This window comes from Balaenoptera borealis (assembly GCF_965194805.1).
Source record: "Balaenoptera borealis genome assembly, chromosome: 1".
Lineage (NCBI taxonomy): Eukaryota > Metazoa > Chordata > Mammalia > Artiodactyla > Balaenopteridae > Balaenoptera > Balaenoptera borealis.
Window position 1 is genome coordinate 84332912 of NC_138860.1, and position 19706 is coordinate 84352617.

The 19706-nt window shown below is 44.1% G+C and overlaps 1 protein-coding gene across 1 annotated transcript; it reads right to left on the bottom strand.

Moving 5' to 3' along the window:
- Positions 1-2953: 2953 nt before the first annotated feature.
- On the bottom strand, positions 2954-6273 carry IVL (involucrin). The gene is made up of 3 exons (XM_082346741.1): positions 6129-6273; positions 4300-4931; positions 2954-4233 (listed from the first exon to the last, which is right to left on the bottom strand). The coding sequence occupies exons 2-3, from the start codon at positions 4906-4908 to the stop codon at positions 3370-3372; spliced, it is 1473 nt and encodes a 490-aa protein (XP_082202867.1). The 5' UTR covers positions 4909-4931; positions 6129-6273; the 3' UTR covers positions 2954-3369.
- Between the last annotated feature and the right edge of the window lie 13433 nt (positions 6274-19706).

Below are 19706 nucleotides of genomic sequence, written 5' to 3' on the forward strand. Positions count from 1 at the left end.
GTTGGAGGCCTTAATATGAACTATGTTTAGCTTAATATTCTATAAATACAGATGGTTACATATAAAAACGCACACACACATGTACATACACATGGGTTAATATACACACATATATTTCCTTTGTCAGCTGAGAGGGCCCAAAAGAAATAATAAACTAGTAGCAATGAGCACACCAAGTACCTATATCTTAGTTTCTAATACCATTATCCAGTAAAATCAACAAGGACTCCTTGAAGAAATTATTGACTCTAGGACTGGGGCAGGAATATATAAGATGCGCCTGGAGCACCTTGTAGCACCAGAAAGTATGGAAATGCTCAAAAGACAAAACAAAGGAACAAAGGAAAAAACAGAAAATAAAACAAAATTTTAAAACACCACATTGATGTTTAATGAAGGACATAGGAGCCAACTGAAACAGCTCCTGATGGCCAAAGCTGGAACAATCTGAGCAGCAAAATAAAGAAAATACTATTCAGGTCCTTTGCCCATTTTAAAATCAGATTATTTGTTGTTTGTTTTGTTTTATTTTTGTTTTTTGCTATTGAGTTGTAAGAGTTCCTTACAAAGCTAAACATAGTCTAATCATGAAGAAAACATCAGACAAACCCAAATTGAGGGATATTCTATAAAATACCTGACCAGGACCCCTCAAAACTGTCAAGGTCATCAAAAAACAAGGAAAGTAAGAAACTGTCACAGTCAAGAGGAGCCTAAGGAGACAAGACAACTAAATGTAATGTGATATTCTAGATGGGATCCTGAAACAGAAAAAGGCATTAGGTAAAAACTAAAATAATAGGGGCTTCCCTGGTGGCGCAGTGGTTGAGAGTCTGCCTGCCAATGCAGGGGACACGGGTTCGAGCCCTGGTCTGGGAAGATCCCACATGCCACGGAGCAACTGGGCCCGTGAGCCACAATTACTGAGCCTGCGCGTCTGGAGCCTGTGTTCCCCAACAAGAGAGGCCGCGATAGTAAGAGGCCCGCGCACCGCGATGAAGAGTGGCCCCCGCTTGCCGCAACTAGAAGAAAGCCCTCGCACAGAAACGAAGACCCAACACAGCCATAAATAAATAAATAAATAAATAAATAAATAAATAAAAACTAAAATAATAGGAATAAACGATGAACTTCAGTTAATAATCATGTACCAATACAGTTTTGTTAATTATAATAATAAATGTGCTGTACTAACGTAAGATGTTAACAATAAGGGAAACTGGGTGTGAAGTGTATGGTAACTCTTTTTTACTGTCTTCTTGACTTTTTCATAAATTGAAAACTGTTCTAAAAAAAGACCTATTACACCTACTACTATATGTAAAATAGATATACAACAAGGATTTGCTGCATAGCATATGGAACTATATTCAATATCTTGTAATAACCTATAATGGAAAAGAATCTGGAGCTGTACAGCTGAAACTAACACAATATTGTAAATCAACTATAGTTAAATAAACAAATTAAAAAAGAAAATAACAGAAAAATACGGTCTACTAAAAAATCAAAACCTAAGACTTCAAAAAAATTTGCACATATTCTGGGTGTTTCTGATTACTTCTCACTGTGCCCCCAATCTTCCCAACCAGTTCTACTCAGACTTCCTTTTAACTCTTGTCCTGTTAGAAGGACTTGAGCCTTCATTCTCATCCTCTGAATAATGAGAGCCGCCGCCAAGCATTAACTCAAGGAGTGAAGTAGTTAGATCAGAATTTTAAGTAGAACACCCTGTCCTCTGTGTGATCGGTGGATTGCAGGGTGTGTGGAGACAGGGAGCAAAGGAGAACAGCTTGAGAGCCATTGCAATAGTTCAGGTGAGAAATGACCTCAGTCAAAGTTTGGGAGGTGTGGGTAAGGATAGCAAGGACTTGGTCTCTGGTGGGGAGTAGGGAAGCAAAGGAAAGGAGTGGAGAATGATGTGTTGTCTCTGGCTTCGGTGAATGCAGAGAAGGTATCATTTCCCGAGAGAGAGAATACCTAAGAAGGAATGACAGTGGGTGTCCCTGGAGTTGGGTGGGCAGTAAGAGACACTAAGTGCCCTTCAACCTATTGAGTTTGGGTGCCTATGGCAGTCTCAAAAGGGATGTCCCTGACATATGCTCATGGCTGTGATGAAATAGCTTTGGGTAACTTGAGACAACCTGCCTGAGATGATGTGGTTAAATAGTTAGAGCCAGGTGATTCCCAGGAAGGAGAGAGCCCCCACGTCCTGATGCGACTGATAGCAGGAAAGGCTACAGAAATGTCAGGGAGGGTAACCACTGCAGTGACCTTGGATCTGTATTTCTCCAGGCAATTCAGCACTTTGGCTTCCATGATTCCAGCTGGCCCAACCTTTACTTCCTTTAGTGACACTGTCACTTTCTCCTTCAGAGACCAGTCCCAGGAGTCTCTCCTCTCCCCATGTTGCCCAGTTCTGCTTCTTTGCTTTCCTAAAGTCTTCCTTAACCATGGAGGCAGTTAGTAAGACTCTTGGAAACCATGAGGACATTCTATGGAGAGAAAACCTGGGCAGGGACCAGAACCCAGGTGGAGCCTCCACTCCCTCCCTGTGCCTTTGGCCATGGGCTAGGATTGGGCTCGGTGGGTATAATGTAAAGCAGTGTTGAACTGAGATGAATAGATCCTCTTCCCCCAACCAGAATAACCTATCTCCTCTTCATGACTGCCAAGTGCTACTTTCAGGTGCATGAATGAAGTTGTTTCATGACTGCTAAGTGCTCCTTTCAGGTGCATGAATGAAGTTGTTTTGTTTTCTTTTGGTGTTGTTATGATTTCATTTTTAGAAGCTGTTGAATGTATTGAGTGGTTTGGGGAGCAGAATTAAAAAGGGGTCAAAATGTCTGTCCTCCTTTGGAAATTGGCCAAGAGTCATTTGCAACCATTAACCCCCACACAGGTTTTTATATGGTGAGCCGACAGAGGGTAAAAAGCCAAAGAGAATACAGGATCCCAGGCCTTCCAACATTTATTCTGTATTATTGTACGCACTCACAGATTCAGCAATAGTAGTGGGGATGCAGTCAGAGTTGCTATAGTCACTGTCTCTTCAAGCAGAGGCTCTGGCCACCTGAGGTTGGGATTGGGCTCATCAGGGGTGGGTGCTGGGCAATAGCTCCCCTCCCTTCCCAAGCCCTATCCAAGAGACATGCAGAAGGACAGGGTCAGGCAGGTTCACAGATAAGGTGGGCCACCCAGGCTGGGGACTGGAGGTAAGCCAGGCCACTGGCTCTCTCTTCACTTGTGTGGGATTTCCAGGGGCCTCTGGGACCCTGGGGGTGGTTACATATGTTTGGGGGACACTACACCTCCTGCTTCTTTAGGGGGCAAGACTTCTCCCTTCAGGGGCTGGACTGGGTCAGTCTCTTAGACCTGGCCAGGAGCTGGGACAAGCAGAGGCTGCTTCAGCGGCCCCTCCTGCTGCTCCAGCAGCTGCTCCCCTTTCTTTTCCAGTTGCTCATCTTTCTTTGCTGGCTCTTGATCCAGCCGCTGGCCCAAGACCTTCTTCTCCTGCTCCAGCTGTTGCACATGCTGGTCCTGCTTCTGTGATTCTTGCTGCTTCTGCTGCTGTTCTACATGCTTTTGTTGCTTCTGTGACTCTTGCTGCTTCTGCTGCTGTTCTACATGCTTTTCCTGCTTCTGTGATTCTTGCTGCTTCTGCTGCTGTTCTACATGCTTTTCTTGCTTCTGTGACTCTTGCTGCTGCTGCTGTTCCACATGCTTTTCCTGCTTCTGTGACTCTTGCTGCTTCTGCTGCTGTTCTACATGCTTTTCCTGCTTCTGTGACTCTTGCTGCTGCTGCTGTTCCACATGCTTTTCTTGCTTCTGTGACTCTTGCTGCTTCTGCTGCTGTTCTACATGCTTTTCTTGCTTCTGTGACTCTTGCTGCTGCTGCTGTTCTACATGCTTTTCTTGCTTCTGTGACTCTTGCTGCTGCTGCTGTTCCACATGCTTTTCTTGCTTCTGTGACTCTTGCTGCTTCTGCTGCTGTTCTACATGCTTTTCTTGCTTCTGTAACTCTTGCTGCTGCTGCTGTTCCACATGCTTTTCCTGTTTCTGTGACTCTTGCTGCTTCTGCTGTTGTTCTACATGCTTTTCTTGCTTCTGTGACTCTTGCTGCTGCTGCTGTTCCACATGCTTTTCCTGCTTCTGTGACTCTTGCTGCTTCTGCTGCTGTTCTACATGCTTTTCTTGCTTCTGTGACTCTTGCTGCTGCTGCTGCTGCTGCTGCTGTTCTACATGCTTTTCTTGCTTCTGTGACTCTTGCTGCTGCTGCTGCTGCTGCTGCTGTTCTACATGCTTTTCTTGCTTCTGTGACTCTTGCTGCTGCTGCTGTTCTACATGCTTTTCTTGCTTCTGTGACTCTTGCTGCTGCTGCTGCTGCTGCTGTTCTACATGCTTTTCTTGCTTCTGTGACTCTTGCTGCTGCTGCTGTTCCACATGCTTTTCCTGCTTCTGTGACTCTTGCTGCTTCTGCTGCTGTTCTACATGCTTTTCTTGCTTCTGTGACTCTTGCTGCTTCTGCTGTTGTTCTACATGCTTTTCTTGCTTCTGTGACTCTTGCTGCTGCTGCTGCTGCTGCTGTTCTACATGCTTTTCTGGCTTCTGTGACTCTTGCTGCTGCTGCTGCTGCTGCTGCTGCTGTTCCGGATGCTGTTCCGGATGCTGTGGCTCCTGTTGCTGTGGCTTACACCCTTGCTCGGGCACCTCCTTCACAGGAGTTGTGTGTTTCTCCCCGAGCTCCAAGGGGTCCTTCCCTGGGATGACCTTCTGGCATGGGGCAGGCAGTGGAGTTGGCTGCTTCACTTGCTCCTGCTGGATATTGGTGGGAGGAGAAACAGGCTTGACGGGCTCCTTACAGAGGGCAGGGGGCAGGGTCACTGGCAGAGTACCTTGCTGGGACATCTTGGAAGCTGCTTTAGGTCAACCTGAAAAACAGGAGGGGTCAGAGGGTTAATTGAAGGCGAGGAAGTAGATGAACCGCTGGAAATATGCAGCAGCGCCTGGTTTCTCAGCATCCCCTCTTCCCTTGGGTGGGGGTACTCTCCCACCCACGCTGGGCTATCATTCCCCAGAAGCAGCAGAGTGAAGGGTAGGAATGGAGAGGGGCAGGGAAAGGCCCTCCTGGGAGCCTCTTGTTCCCAAGAGCCAACAAAGAGGACTCTCTCCAGAGGTGCTCTGCAAAGGTGGGCTGGGTACCCCTTCACCTCCTGCCCTTGCCTATCCTTGTCTCTCCCTTGTTTCTGACCTTCACATACAAAGAAGAGAGATGAGCTCTGGGATTATGACAAGAAGAGGGAAGGTGCTAGGAAAAGAAAGGTCTCCTGCAGGACTCCCGAGTCCTGGAAAATCAGTAGCCCATTCCGAGAGGATCTGAGAGGTGAGGGTGCACGCCCTGGACTGGAGTCACATGATGTGATCTCGGCTTAAATCTCCCAGTGAAATGCTGTGTGGTTCTGGACAAGTCATTGAGCCCCTCTGGACCTCAGATTTCTCCTCTGTAAAATGAACAGATTGGCCTATTCAGCTCCAGAGCTGCTTTCTCTCCTGACCATCTGAGCTTTAGCTGGTGGTGGTGGGAGGGGGCTGGAAGGTTGCTGAGAGTTGGAGCTGGTTCTTTCAAGTCTCCTACTTCTAAGCTGGGTTTCCCTGCCCCTGCTCAGCCTGGGTTCTCCAAATAGAAAGTGTTCCCCATGCTGCATTTCTCCCTTTGGTAGCACAGCCAAGAGTTACAAGCATGTCCCCGGACACCCTGCCTCCATAAAGAAGGCAAAATCACAGTCAGCCCAAATCAATCAGTTTTAGGAGAGAAATTGGCCATATTTCCCCTTCATCCCCATCTTACTCCTCTCTCTGTCTCTTTCTGTCTCTCTGCCTCTCTCTCTCTCTCTAAAATACGGTCCCAAAAAAGTATGGGGTAGGAGGAGCTTGCTGTCTGTTCTGTGTTTCCATACCATGGCACCTAGCCCTCAGCACAGTAACCTGAGCCCTCCTAGAAGAACAGTAGTCTTGTTGAATCCAGCACACAAGTGATACCTGCACCCACCTGGCTGGCCACCCCCAGCCATGTTCTGGACTGTGGGAGGCCCCTGGTCCCAACCTTGGTTCTGCCAGCTAGCACTTACCTGACTCACAGTGAGGACGGCTGGAGGAGCTTCTAGTGGAGCACTGAGCCGAGCAGGGGCCGGGATGCCCTTTATACTGTTCCCCAGCCTGGCCTCTTTCCCAAGGTGAAGGAGATGGACTGGTTTCACCGCTCCAGTTGGTCAACTTCCTCTAGCCCCTTCCTGACTCATCATAGGAACCTTAAGCAAAAAACCCCTCAGGGCCGCTTTTTGCAGGGACACACAGCTCCTGCCTGGCCAGCGGGCTCTGGGGGCTCATTCACTCCTGTGATACTTGTGACCTGGGCACAGGGAGGTGAGGGAGGCATCTCAGGAACCTGGTCCCCTTTTCCTCTTGTTTTGTGACCTCAGCCAAGCTTTTTTTCTGAATCTCAGTTTCTCCACCTGTAAAATGGGTTTTTCCTCACTATTAGGCTGTGGGATTCATTTCCAAGGGCACAGAATAGAAAGTTATATGTCTTTCTGGGATGTCCAGTCTGGAGATGTTGTGTAAAGGTGGGAGGAATCACTTTTCATGAAGGGGTGGGGCTGTTGGGGAGTGCTCTTGGCCACTAGCCCACAACCCATCTGCTCTCAAGACACATCTATAACTCCATTCTGTGTGGAAATAAACTCTGTCCTGGGATGGGGTAGGGTTGAGTCTGACAACTTTAGGCCCAAAAAGTCAAGCAGAAGGCTTTGCAGGGGCTACCATGTGCCAGGGGCTATCCAGGCCCTATGCTGAAGGCTGTAGTTACAGAAGTTCCCAAGAATGCCATGCTCACCAAAACTCCAAGGCATGGACCATTCTAAGTCTGTAATATATAAATCTGTATATATATTTAAAATAAATATATAATATATAAAAATTAAATAATAAGGATTGCTTCTTATGGTGATAAAACAAACATTTCATACAATGTTTTGGGGAAATGCATGAAGGTATAAAATCAAAACTAGATCATCCATTACTTTCTCTAAACTACTCTCTAAAAATAGCTTATGCCAGCTTTCAGAGTGGGGATTAGAGCTTGCTTGTCCCTCCCCGGTGCTGATGATGACCTAACACTCCTGGAATACAATCCAAACCACTGCCTCGGGTTCAAAGACCCTTGCTGAGGGTCCTCAGTTACTAGGACAAGCCCAGTGCTCCCCACCTCTGGGGGCTCTCTATGTTTTTCAACTTCACTGTAAATGTGGGGACCTGCCAGAGAGCGTCCCTGAGACCCCATCTAGAGGGTTATTCCCTGGTTCACTTCATTTCACTAAGAACAATTGAGGGCCCTTTTATATGCTTTTGTTCACTTGTTTATTTTCCATATCTCCCATTGGAAAATAAGCTCTAAAAGGCAGGAGTTTTGCCTGGTGTGTTTTCTACTATGTCCCCAAAACCTGTCATAACCGTCGAATATAATCAGTGCTCTATAAACATTTGTCGAAGGAATGAAAGAACAGTGCATCTCACCACCTGGAGACAATTACCATTGAGCATTTTAGTGTTGTGTGTGTGTGTGTGTATGTGTGTATAAACAAAACTGAACTGTGACTTGCCTTTCTTTTTAATGATTGGTTAATAGCTTATTTTATGAACATCATTTGAACTCTCTTCTTCACAACCTAATCAAAAAAGAAATATTAGAATAATATCAAGGAAAATACTCATTTCTGGGGCTAACTTCGAGATGCATTCTGATTTCCCCATAGTTTTCCTCACAGGCACCTACCTCCCTCCCAGCCCCCAATAGATCTATTTATAGTGCTAATTTTGCCATGCTCCTGGGGCTTAGTCTGGAAAGACAGATGGAGGGACTCCTGCCTCCAGATTACTACCCTCTGCTCATGCCCTCTCTGGTCCCTGAGCCCAGCTGGGACCTCACATGTTCTCCCCCTTAGCACAGGGATGGCCATCTTCTGGGGCTGGGAAAGCCCTCTCCACCCTGCCCCCTGCCATCCCCCTCCCCCAAGCAGAACCGACCCAGTATCCTCACACATGGTCACCCATGCCTTGTGCTCTGCTGCTGACATCACATAGGAGGCATCTGCCCCTCCCCAGCTCATGACAGTCAGTCCCAGGGCAGCAGACCCTGCTCCAGGTAGTCACACTGGTCTTATGGGTTTCCAAGGGCTAGTACCCGCCAGATCTACCTCCCGCCCTCTGATTCATAGCATAATGAGAGCTTTGCAGGGAAGACAGTGTGTGTGAGCCTTCGGCTGCTGGGTAAAGCTAGGGTGTGGTTAGGAGGGCGAAGCATGGAGCTGAGGTGTGTGTGCGCAGGGGAGGGGTTGGAGGAGCCCCAGCCGTTTAGGGGCTCAGAGGCCCCATGCCCTGCCCTCAGGCTGCCTCATCTGGGGCACAGACAGGCATGTGTACAGGGGAGATTCTCTCAGTGCCTGTGAGAGTGACCCCACAGGCCCACATGAAGAGGCCGGGTAGCTGTCCATCCTCCGCCCAGGATAATGAGGATGAGCTCATATCCCGTGACACATGCAGAGGCCCTGACGTCAGCTCATCCCCAGCTCAGAGAGGCCCCGGCTCTTTCTCTTGCAGAGCTAGAAACTCTCCGAATGAAACAACCTTCTCGAACTGTTGCTTAGCTGTGTGGGCAGGAGGAATGGGTCACGAATTTCACTGCCTGGGGGAATGAGGACAGCCCTTCGTAAGGGTCGGGATGAGGGCAGATGGTCCTGAGAGGCAGACTTGGACCAGGAGGTCTCACGTTCCCACCATGGGTCACCATGACTAGGCTGTTTCCCGAAGAGGCAATACCTCCATCCTCTGAGGCCACTAACTTCCTCTCCATCCCCTGAGGCCTCCTCCTCTGCTCAGTGCACTGTTGCCTACATCATCTCACAATCTGCAGCCCGCACTGGTCACCTTCCCACAGGCCCAGAATCCTCACTCTCCTCCTCCGTGGCCTCCTGAACCTGACCTCCGTGCCTCATTTGTCTTTTATGCCCATCTGCTGCTCCAAGAAGGGGGAGAAGACCAAGAAAGGGCCAAGAGGCTGATTCTTCCTCTCCGGGCTCCTGGGTTGGCCTGTCTGATGTGCCCTGGTTGCCTTCCTTATGTCTTCCTCTGGCTTCCCCTCCTTGGCCTATGGGGTTGCTGGTTCCCAATTTCAGTCTCCATCGCTGGCCCTTGTTTGTGAATCTGATCCCTGTGGAGAGACAGTCACAGTTCTGCCCCTGGTGCAAAAAGTGGGGCAAAGCCATGAACGTTTATCAGTAGCAGAGAAAAGGAGCTGTTCAGTGTCCTCTCCTCCAGCTGGCAGGATGCCCTCCCCTGGGGCTCCCTGGGAAATCACATTCTGGGCAACATAAGAGTACTATACAGAGGATTGGCATCACCTGATCCTGGAGAAGAGGCTTTCACCAAGAGGTGTTAATTGCCTTACTGGGGTCCTGCTCAGCCCCACTGTGAGCAGCCCCAGTGTGGCCCTTTTCTAACCTCACCTGTTCTTTGTATTTGTGCACTGTTTCACTGTCATTAAGCTGTCTAACTGCTCCAGGCATCCAGATGGGTCTGTCTGGTGCAGAGTATCAAAGAGTGCCTCTTCCTTCTTCCCAAAAACGTGCCTCCCTGTTTACTATCTGCATCAAACCAGGCCACAATGCAGAGTCAAGGTGAGTCTTGGTCTCTGGGGCCCCAGTTGGGCCAGTGTACTGGGGAGGGCCTTGACTACCACCCCAGCCTCCCAGGGAGATACAACCCCTGACCTCAGAAAGCCCCAGATTTAGGAGGACACAGCTCCTGCTCCCAGGAAACTCCCATCTGATGGGAAGACAGGTACAGGAACAGAGCGATGGGTACGATTCAATGCCATGCCACATGAGCACACAACTAACTGGCCTAGGCATGGATGCAGGGGTGAACAGACCAGGGCTGTGAGTCTCCCTGGGGAGAAGGCAAAGGAGGCAAACCTTCAAAGCCTACTGTTTACCAGACATGATGCTAAACAAGCCTCATCCACTATCTCATTTAACCCGCTGCACTTCACAGACGAGCAGCTGCGGCTCAGAGCAGAGGTCCCCCAGCCAGCAAGTGGAGCAAGCGTGGGTGTGTCTGCTCCCAGGCCAGCCTCTCCACCAGGGAAGGCAGGGATGTCCATCAAGTGCAATAGATACCGGAGATACCGGAGAAGCAGCGTCCAGGGTTGCCACAGAGGAAGATTGGAGAGCTGCAAACCAGAAGACGCCTGAGCTGGAAACTGCAGGAGTGGCCGAAAAGTTATTTTCCTGCCACTCAGGTTTTACTAGAAAGCCTGCTTGGAATGGGGTGTGGGGGGCAGGGCAGGAAGGAGAGAGAGAAGTCAGAAGGCTTTGGGGGAGAAAGGCGAGCCCAGGTCTTCCTCTTACAGGCAAGTCCTTGCATGCTCAGCTATAGCCTCGCCTTTTCTCTCCCCTGTGGTCCAGCCTCCAGTACTTCTTCTAGGAGCCTCAGGCCCCAGGCACCCCCAAACTAGCTCCTTCCCCAGCTTAGGATCCACATCTGAGAAAGCTGGTGCTGGAGGAGCCTTCACGGTCATCAAGTTCAACCCTGGCTTCATGAAGGATGACACAGTCTAGAGAGAGGAAGGAAGAGCAGGGATCACACAGGGGGTCAGTGGCAGGTCCTGGCCAGGTCCAGATCTCCTCATCTCCTGAGTTCACCTTTACTCACCTCTGTGCTTCTGTGCTGGAAATCCCTTTATCACCTTCTGCCTTACTGATCTTTTGTCCATTGAGAACAGATTGAGAGCTTCCCATGTGCCTGTGTTCCAGACACTTAGGGGTACAGCCTTGAACAAAACAGGTGAAAGTCCCCACCCTCCTAAAATTTTCATTCCAGTGTGGGAAGCAGGTGGCAAGTGAAATAAACACATACCTGGAATATAAAGCGTGTTAGAAATACTGTGTAGAAAAATAGGGCAAAGAAGAGGTTTATGGAGCCCTCAGGGAGGGGATGTTGTGTATTTTAAATGGAGTAGTCAAGAAAGGCCTACAGCAAGAACCTGAAAGAATGAGGTCAAGGTGAGGATAAGTGGAGGGAGAGGGAACAGCAGGGGCCATGTCCCTAAGGCATGTTCTGAAACCAGCAAGGAGGCCAGTATAGCTGGGCATGTGTGAATGAGGGAAAGAGCTGTCAGAGGTGAGTGTGGAGGAGTGGGTGATGCCGGGCAGTGGGAGAAATTATGCAGCAACTTGGGCTTTTACGGTGAATGAGATGAGAAGCCACTGCAGAGTACTGCACAGAGGATTGGCATCATCTGACTTACTTTAAAAGGATCTCTCCGGCAAGGGTGGAAGCAGGTCGAACTGTAAGAGGCAACCACAGCCACATAGCAGCTGCTTAGGACTCGGGTGACAGTAGCAGAGGCAGGGAGAAGTGGTCAGATTATAGATATGTTTTGACAATAGAATCAGTAATACTCACTAACAGATTAGATGTAAGGTGAGAGCAAACAATGACTCAAAAATTCTTGGCCTGAATGAATGACTAAGGATGGAGCTGCCATTTAACAGATATAGAGAAGACCACAGGAGGGGCTGGCTTTGTGGGAAAAATCAACAGTGAGCTTTGGGACATGTTAAGTTTGAGATACCCATCAGACACACCCAAGTAGAATTGTCAAGTAGGCAGTTAGATATACTAGTGGAGTTCGGAAGAAGGTTCATGCTGTAGACATAAATTTGGAAATCATCAGTGTATAAATGGCATGTGAAGTCACGAGCCAGGATGAGGTTATCAAGGGAATGAATACAGATAGTAAAGAGAAGAGGCTCAAGGACCATCCCCTGAATTACTCCAGTGTCAAGGGGTCAGATGAGAAGGAACAAGTCAAGAAAACTGGGACAAACTGAGAAGGAGCAGGTAAGAAACCCATCAGGAGAATGGGGTATCCCGGAAGACAAGTGGAGACGTTGAGGAGAAGGGATGAACAACTGGAGGAAATGCTGTAAAGATGAGGACCAAGAACACCCATTGGGCTGGGCAACATGGAGTCCATTGGAGACCTTGACAAAGGCAGTCAAGGGCAGAGGTGAGGATGAAAGCCAGATTGCAGTGACTTCAAGAGAGAATGAGAAGAGAGGGCTTGGGACAGTGAGAATAGACAGCATTTTCAAAAAGTCTTATAGGGAAGAGAAGCAGATAAATGGGAGAATAGCCAGTGCTGATTCCCTTCCTCCAACATCTTCTAAACTCTACTCATGACTCTACCCTTCCTCTGCTGGGAAGTCGTCACTGACAGACCAAAGTCCATGAGCCCCTGACAGCTCTACAGCCCATGCTCATTTCAACCCCATCTCCCCACTCCTCTGCTCCTGCCTGTGGAGGTTTGGATCCAAGCTGGGACTTTCCCACTTCTTCTCTGTTCCTGGAGACCTCTTCTGCAAATATCTCCATGACTTACTTCTGCACCTCATTCAGACCTCTACTCGAAATGTCACTTCCCTGAGATGGCTCCTCCAGCCACCCTATCTAAAATAGACCGCTCATTCCACCATGCTATTTATCTCATTAGAGTGCTCGTCACCATTTGAACTTATGGTTTTTATCTGTGTGCTTGCTCCGCTAGAATGTAAGTTCACGAGAGGAGAGCTCTTTACTGTATTAATTTCTCGACTTTCCCAATACTTAGGACCATACTTGGCACATGGTCTCCTCAACATGTCCAATATGTCTGTCACCTATGTAAATACTTCTGGAAGGAATGTCTACTCATGTTAAAAAGATGTAACTGTGTTTTCCCATAAATAAATTTAACCTCTATTATCTAGTCACTGTTCTTGATGAGAGAAAACTTAATGCATTCAAGTCCGGATAAACTCAATCAACTCTGGCTTAACCTCAGGCAATGTAAGATCCCCTCTTCCATTCCTTCTCCTCTTACCCCTCAGATTATTTTAAGATTGCTTTCTGGAAGGTATAAGATTTTAGATCTCTGCCATGAATCCCAAGATTCTGTTTAGAAACTTAATTTTTGTTTTGAAGATCCAGCTATAGACCCTCCTCTGGGGTCTCTGCTGCTGACAAGATGGAAGACGGCTGCTCAGGGAGTCTTGTGTGAGAGAAAGGATGGGATTAAAATATTCCAAAATCTCACCCCCTATGTAGTCTCTCCTTCTTTGTAGCAGTAGTGATCATGTGACTTTGTAAACATTCCTTCCTCGCCATTAATAGTCTCAAGCTTTAGAGAGCAAAACCAGGACCCCATTTTCCCTCCTGCATCTGCCCTGGCTCTTTTTGGTAGTATTTCTGTGCTTAGAGTTTCACTTCTCCATTCCCTGCCTCCAGCCCTAGCAATACAGGAATTCCAGCCATCCTCTGCCCCTGCCTCTAAGTAGTTCCAAGCAGCAGGTGGAGCTAACTGGCCATGAGGCCAAACAGAAGTGTGAAATCTGCATTCAGGGATGAGACTAGGAGAGACAGTCCTGGCATCCCTGCAGGCACTGGGGGCTAATAGAGCCAAGCCAGCCCCAGCCCTTCTGGAGGGTCTGTGCTATGCCCACCTCCAGGAGGCAAGAAAGAGGAGGGGGCTGGGGCCAGGGTAAGTATAGTATTATTTTAACTGGGGAAGGAGGAGCATTCAGTCTGGCTGAGGTTCAAGGAGCCCCATCTTCCATGCTTAACTTGCCATTGCAGCTTCCTGGGTCTCACATAGTACAAGCATCTCTGGTGTGTGCAGCAAGATATCAGAGTTTAAAAATTCAGTTTGTAATTTTTGTCCATGACTCCTAAATGTAACCCAACCGCTTCATCCAATGCTTAACCAAGCAAACAACAATTGATCTAGTGTTGAGTGGAGGGGAGAGGAGACATTTAAGTCTCCCCAGTTTGTACCTTCCTAACCTGAGTTTTCTGCCATTGAAATGGTTCCTCTTTTTTCCAGCTTTATTGAGATATAATTGATAAAAATCATGTAAGTTTAAGGTATACAATGTGATGCTTTGATACACATATATATTACAAAGTAATTACCACGATAAGGTTAGTTAACATATTTATCGCATAATTACCATTTGTTTGTGTGTATGGTAAGAACATTTAAGATCTACTCTCCTAGCAGTTTTCAAATAAATAAGACAATATTGTTGCTTACAGTCACCATTTTGTACATTAAATTCCCAGAGCTTATTTACCTTATAACTGGTGGTTTCTACCCCTATTCCCTCCCCCATCTGCCCCCACCCAGTCTCTGGCAACAACTACTTCACTCTGTCTCAATGAGGCTTTTTTATTTTTTTAAGATTCCACACATAAGTGAGAGAATACAGTATTTGTCTTTCTGTCTGACTTATCTCACTTAGAAATTATCCAAAAAGACAATTTTAAAAGAAAAGGAACACTGCTTCAGTGAGCTGTGGGAAAATATCAAGCAGCCTAATACAAGCACAGCTGAAGTCCCTGAAAGATGGAGTAGAAGGGCAATTACTGAAATGTTTAAAAACTGAGGTGGGGGGCTCTATACAGATACAAAAATATTAATGAACTCAAGCACAAGAAATGTGAAGCAAATTATATCATCACATCAAAATAAAATTGCTTCTAGCAAGTGATAAAGAAAATAATCACAAAAACCAGCACAGAAAAATAGACACATTGCACAAGGAAGGTCATATTACAGAGGGAAAAAGAGTAAGAAAAAATTGCTCACTCTTCACAATGCAAGCCAGAAAATAACAGAGCAAGTGTACTGAAAGAGAAACTATATATACATTGGAATTCTATATTCAGTAAAATATCTTTATAAAATGAAGATAAAATGAAGACTTTTTCAGACATTTCAAAGCTGAAATAATTTAACACCAGAAGACTCTGAACTCTAAGAAATGTTAAAGGTAATCCTTCAGGATGAATAGGAGTGATATAAAATGGAATTATAGATCCACACAAAGGAAGAAAGACCACTCTACCCAGATAAAAACAAAAGACTTTTGCTTACTATTTAAAACTACTTGGAGAATAAATAATTATTTAAAGCAAAATTGATAGCAATGTATTATGAGGTTTTTAACATATGTAAAAGAAAAGTGTATCACACCAAAGCACAAAGGTCAGAAGGAAAGAAATGGAAGAATATTGTTTATAGATTCTTAGGCTGCAAGTGAAGTGGTGTAATATGAAGGTAAACTATCCTAAGTGAAGGATCTGTACGACGCAATTTAACCACCAAAATCACACAAAGAGTTATAGAGTAAGTCAACAAAGGAGATGAGATGGGATTATATAAAAGACTCAGTGGAAAGGAAAAACAAAGGCAAAAGAAAACAGAACATAGGTGAGACAGAAAACAAATAGTAAGATGGTAGATTTAAACTCAGCCATATCAATAATCACATTAAAAGTATTGATCTCAATACTCTGATTAAAAAGCAGAGATTATCAGTTTGAATAAAAAAGACCCAAATATATATTTTCTGGAAGGAACCCATTTTAAATATAAAGATGCTAATAGGGTGAAAATAAAGTGATGGAAAAAGAAATGTCTTGCTTATACCAATCAAAAGAATACTGAAGTGACTAAATTGAGTTGAAAGTAGATTTTAGAGCAAAGAATATCACCAGTGACAAAGAAAGTCATTCTGTGATGATAATGAGGCAATTTATGGAGAGGATATAATAAACCCTAAATGTTTATGCATTTAATAAAAGATTTTCAAAATATATGAATCAAAACTGTCAGAGTTACAAGAAATAATAGAAGAGTTTATGGTTATCTTTAGAGATATCAACACTACTCATTTAATAATTGGTAAGTGGCCATAACATCAGTAGAAATATAGAAGACTGAAATCACACTGTCACAAAAATTAACCTAATTGACACTATAGAACATTCTGTGCAAAACAGATTCCACTTTCTTTTTGAGTGTACCTGGAGCATTCACCAAGATAGAGCATATTCTGGCCCATAAAACAAGTCTCAATAAGTTTAAAAGGATTCAAGTAATACAAACTGTGCTATTTGACCACAGAGGAATAAAATTAGAATTAACATAAAGATCTTTTAAAAATCTCCCAACCTGGGGCTTCCCTGGTGGTGCAGTGGTTAAGAATCTGCCTGCCAATTCAGGGGACACAGGTTCGAGCCCTGGTCTGGGAAGATCCCACATGCCGCGGAGCAACTAAGCCCCTGAGCCACAACTACTGAGCCTGCGCATCTGGAGCCCGTGCTCCACAACGGGAGAGGTCGCGAGAGTGAGAGGCCTGCGCACCGCGATGAAGAGTGACTCCCGCTCGCCACAACTGGAGAAAGCCCTCGAACAGAAACGAAGACCCAACACAGCCAAAAATAAATAAATAAATAAATTTATTTAAAAAAAAAAAATCTCCCAACATTTAGCAAAAAAAATAATAATAATAAGTAACACATAGTTCAAAGGACAACTCAAAAAGTTAGGAAGTCTTTTGATCTAGAAAAGTTAAAACACAACATATAAAAAAATTTTGAAACTAGCTAAAATAGTACTGAGAGGAAAATTAATAGCATTAAATGTGCATACTAGAAGAGGAAAGACTTCAATTTAATGGCCTTGGCTTTCATGTTAAGAAACTAGAAAAGAGAAGAACAAAGTAAGCCCAAAGTAAGCAGAAGAAAGGAAATAACAAAAATCAGCTCAGACATCAGTGAAATAGAAAAGTGAAAACAACATAGAAAACCAATGAAACAAAAAGCAGATTCTTTAATACTGATAAAATTGATGAAAACACCAGCCAGACTAAGCAGGAAAAAAAGGGAGAAGACATAAATCACCAATATCAGAAATGAAAGGACTTCCCTGGTGACGCAGTGGTTAAGAATCCGTCTGCCAATGCAGGGGACACAGGTTCGAGCCCTGGTCCAGGAAATCCCACATGCCGTGGAGCAACTAAGCCCGTGTGCCACAGCTACTGAGCCTGTGCTCTAGAGCCCTTGAGCCACAACTACTGAGCCCACATGCCACAACTACTGAAGCCCACGCACCTAGAGCCCGTGCTCCGCAACAAGAGAAGCCACCGCAATGAGAAGCCCACACACTGCAACGAAGAGTAGCCCCTGCTCACCACAACTAGAGAAAGCCTGTGTGCAGCAACAAAGACCCAACACAGCCAAAGATAAATAAATAAAAATAAATAAATTTTTTTATAAAAGAGCAATGAAAGAGGTCACCTTACTACAAATTCTATAGGTATTAAAAAATATTAAGGACATATTATAAAACACTTTATGCCAACAAATTCAAAAACAGATAATATGGATAAATTTCTTAAAAGAAAAAAATTAGCAAAGTTCTTTCAAGAGGAAATAGATAATCTGAAAAACTCTAAATCAGTTAGAGAAATTATATTTTAAATTAAAAACTTTCCCACAAAGAAACACTGGTGAATTCTACCAAACATCTAAGGAAGAAATTATACCAAATTCTCCGCAAGATACTCCAGAAAACTGAAGAGAAGGGACTACTTCTCACTTCATAAGGACATTATTTTGACACCAAAACCAGAAAAAGACATTACAAGAAAAGTAAACTATAGACCAATATCCCTCCTTAACATAGAGGGAAAAAGGTAACAAGAATTTGGCAAATCAAACTTAAACACATGTAAAAAGGACTAAACAACACAATCAAATAGGGTTTGTCTCAGGAATGCAAGGCTGTTTTAATATTCAAAAATCAATCAATGCAATTCACCATATTAATAGACAAAAAAAGAAAAACTGTATGATCATTTCAATAGATGCAGAAGAAAACATTTTTCAAAATTCAACATCCATTTTTTGTTAAAAACTCTCAGCAAAGTAGAAAGAGAAGGATCATCCTGAAATGGCAGCAAAAAAAGAGATAAGAAGCGTCCAGATTGGAAAGGAAAAAGTAAAACTCTCTTTATGCTCAGATGACCTGATCACATATATTGAAAATCTTACGGAATTTACATGAAGCTATTGAAACTAATAAGCAGTATACAAGATTATGATACAAAAATTGCATTTTCATATACTAACAATGAATAATCAGAAACTGAAATTTAAAAACCCATTTAAATTATGATCAAAATAGATGAAATACCTAGGGAAAATGTGACAAAATATGTGCAAAACCTTTTCACTGAAAACTACAAAACTTAAAAAGAAATTAAAATGACCTATATAAATGGTTAGATATTCCATGTTTATGAATTGAAAGACTCAATATTGTTAAGATGTCCATTCCTCTTCAATTTATTCTATAGATTTAATTCAATCCCAGTCAAAATCTCAGCAGGCTTTCTTTTTTTTTTTTTTTTTGTACAAATGGACAAGTTTACTGTAAAATTCATATGGCAGTGCAAAGGACCTAGAATAGCTAAAGCAACTTGGGAAAAGAACAAAATTAGAGGACTTACATTATCTGACTTCAAGACAGTTTAAAGCTATAGTAAATAAGATGAGAGTGTCAGGAAGGACAAATAGATCAATGTAACAAAGTAAGAATTTGGAGGTAAATACAAACAAATATGGTCAGTTGATTTTTGACAAAGATGCAAAGGCAATTCAGTAGAGAAAGGAACAATTGAATATCCATATATTCCCCTCCACACTGCCCCCCCCCAAAATAAATCCTTTGTCCAAAACTTTCACCATATACAAAAAATAACTTATAGAAGAACACATAGGAGAAAATCTTTGTGTCCTAGGATTAGGCAAAGATTTCTTAGATATGACACTCAACGCAAGATCCATAAAAGAAAAAAAAATTAATTGGATTTTGTCAAAATTAAGAACTCCTCCTCTGTGAAAGAAACTCTTTAAGAGCACGAAAAGATAAGCCACAGCCTGGGGAAAATATGTGCAGATAGCTTATGTGATAAAGGACATATCAAAATGTATATATGTCTTTAAAAAACTTTCAGAATTCAATAATAAGAAACCAAACATCTCAGCAAAGTAATGGAGGAAATATTCAAACAGATAATTCACCAAGGAAGATACCTGGAGACAAATGAGCACATGGAAAGATGCTCATATCAGTAGCCATTAAGGAAACGCAAATTAAACTCAATTAACACATATCAATTAGGATGTCTAAAAATAAAAAACTGAGCATACAAAATGTCGGCAAAGATGTGCAGCAACCAGAATTCTCATGTACTTCCAGTGGGAATGTAGAATGGCACAACCATTTTGGAAAACAGTTGGGCAGTTTCTTAAAAAGTAAAACATATACCTACCATATAACACAGTTATTCTACTCTTCGATCTCTATCTGAGAGAAATGAAAACATATACCCATCCAAAAACTTGTCATGAATGTTCAGGGCAGCTTTGTTTGTAATAGTCAAAACCTGGAAACAATCCAAATGTCCATCAATAGATTAATGGATAGACAAAATGTGGTATTATCCATACAATGAGGGCATTTACTACCCAGCAATAAAAAAGAATGAACAATTGATACATGCAACAACTTGTTTGAATCATCTCAAAGTAGTTTTGCTGAGTGAAAGAAGCCAGGCATAAGAGAATACATACTGGATGATACCACTTGTATAAAATTCTTGAAAGTTCAAACTAACTTATAGGGACCAAAATTAGATCAGTTGTTTTCTGGAGATTGGTGGGCAGAGAGAATCATGAGGGAGGAAACACAAAAGGTCATT

Coding starts and splice junctions, on each gene's coding strand:
- IVL (XM_082346741.1), bottom strand. CDS start 4,908: ATGTCCCAGCAAGGTACTCTGCCAGTGACCCTGCCCCCTGCCCTCTGT. Junction 4,234..4,299: donor CACAGAAGCAAGAAAAGCAT/GTAGAACAGCAG, acceptor CATGTAGAACAG/CAGCAGCAGCAGCAGCAGCA.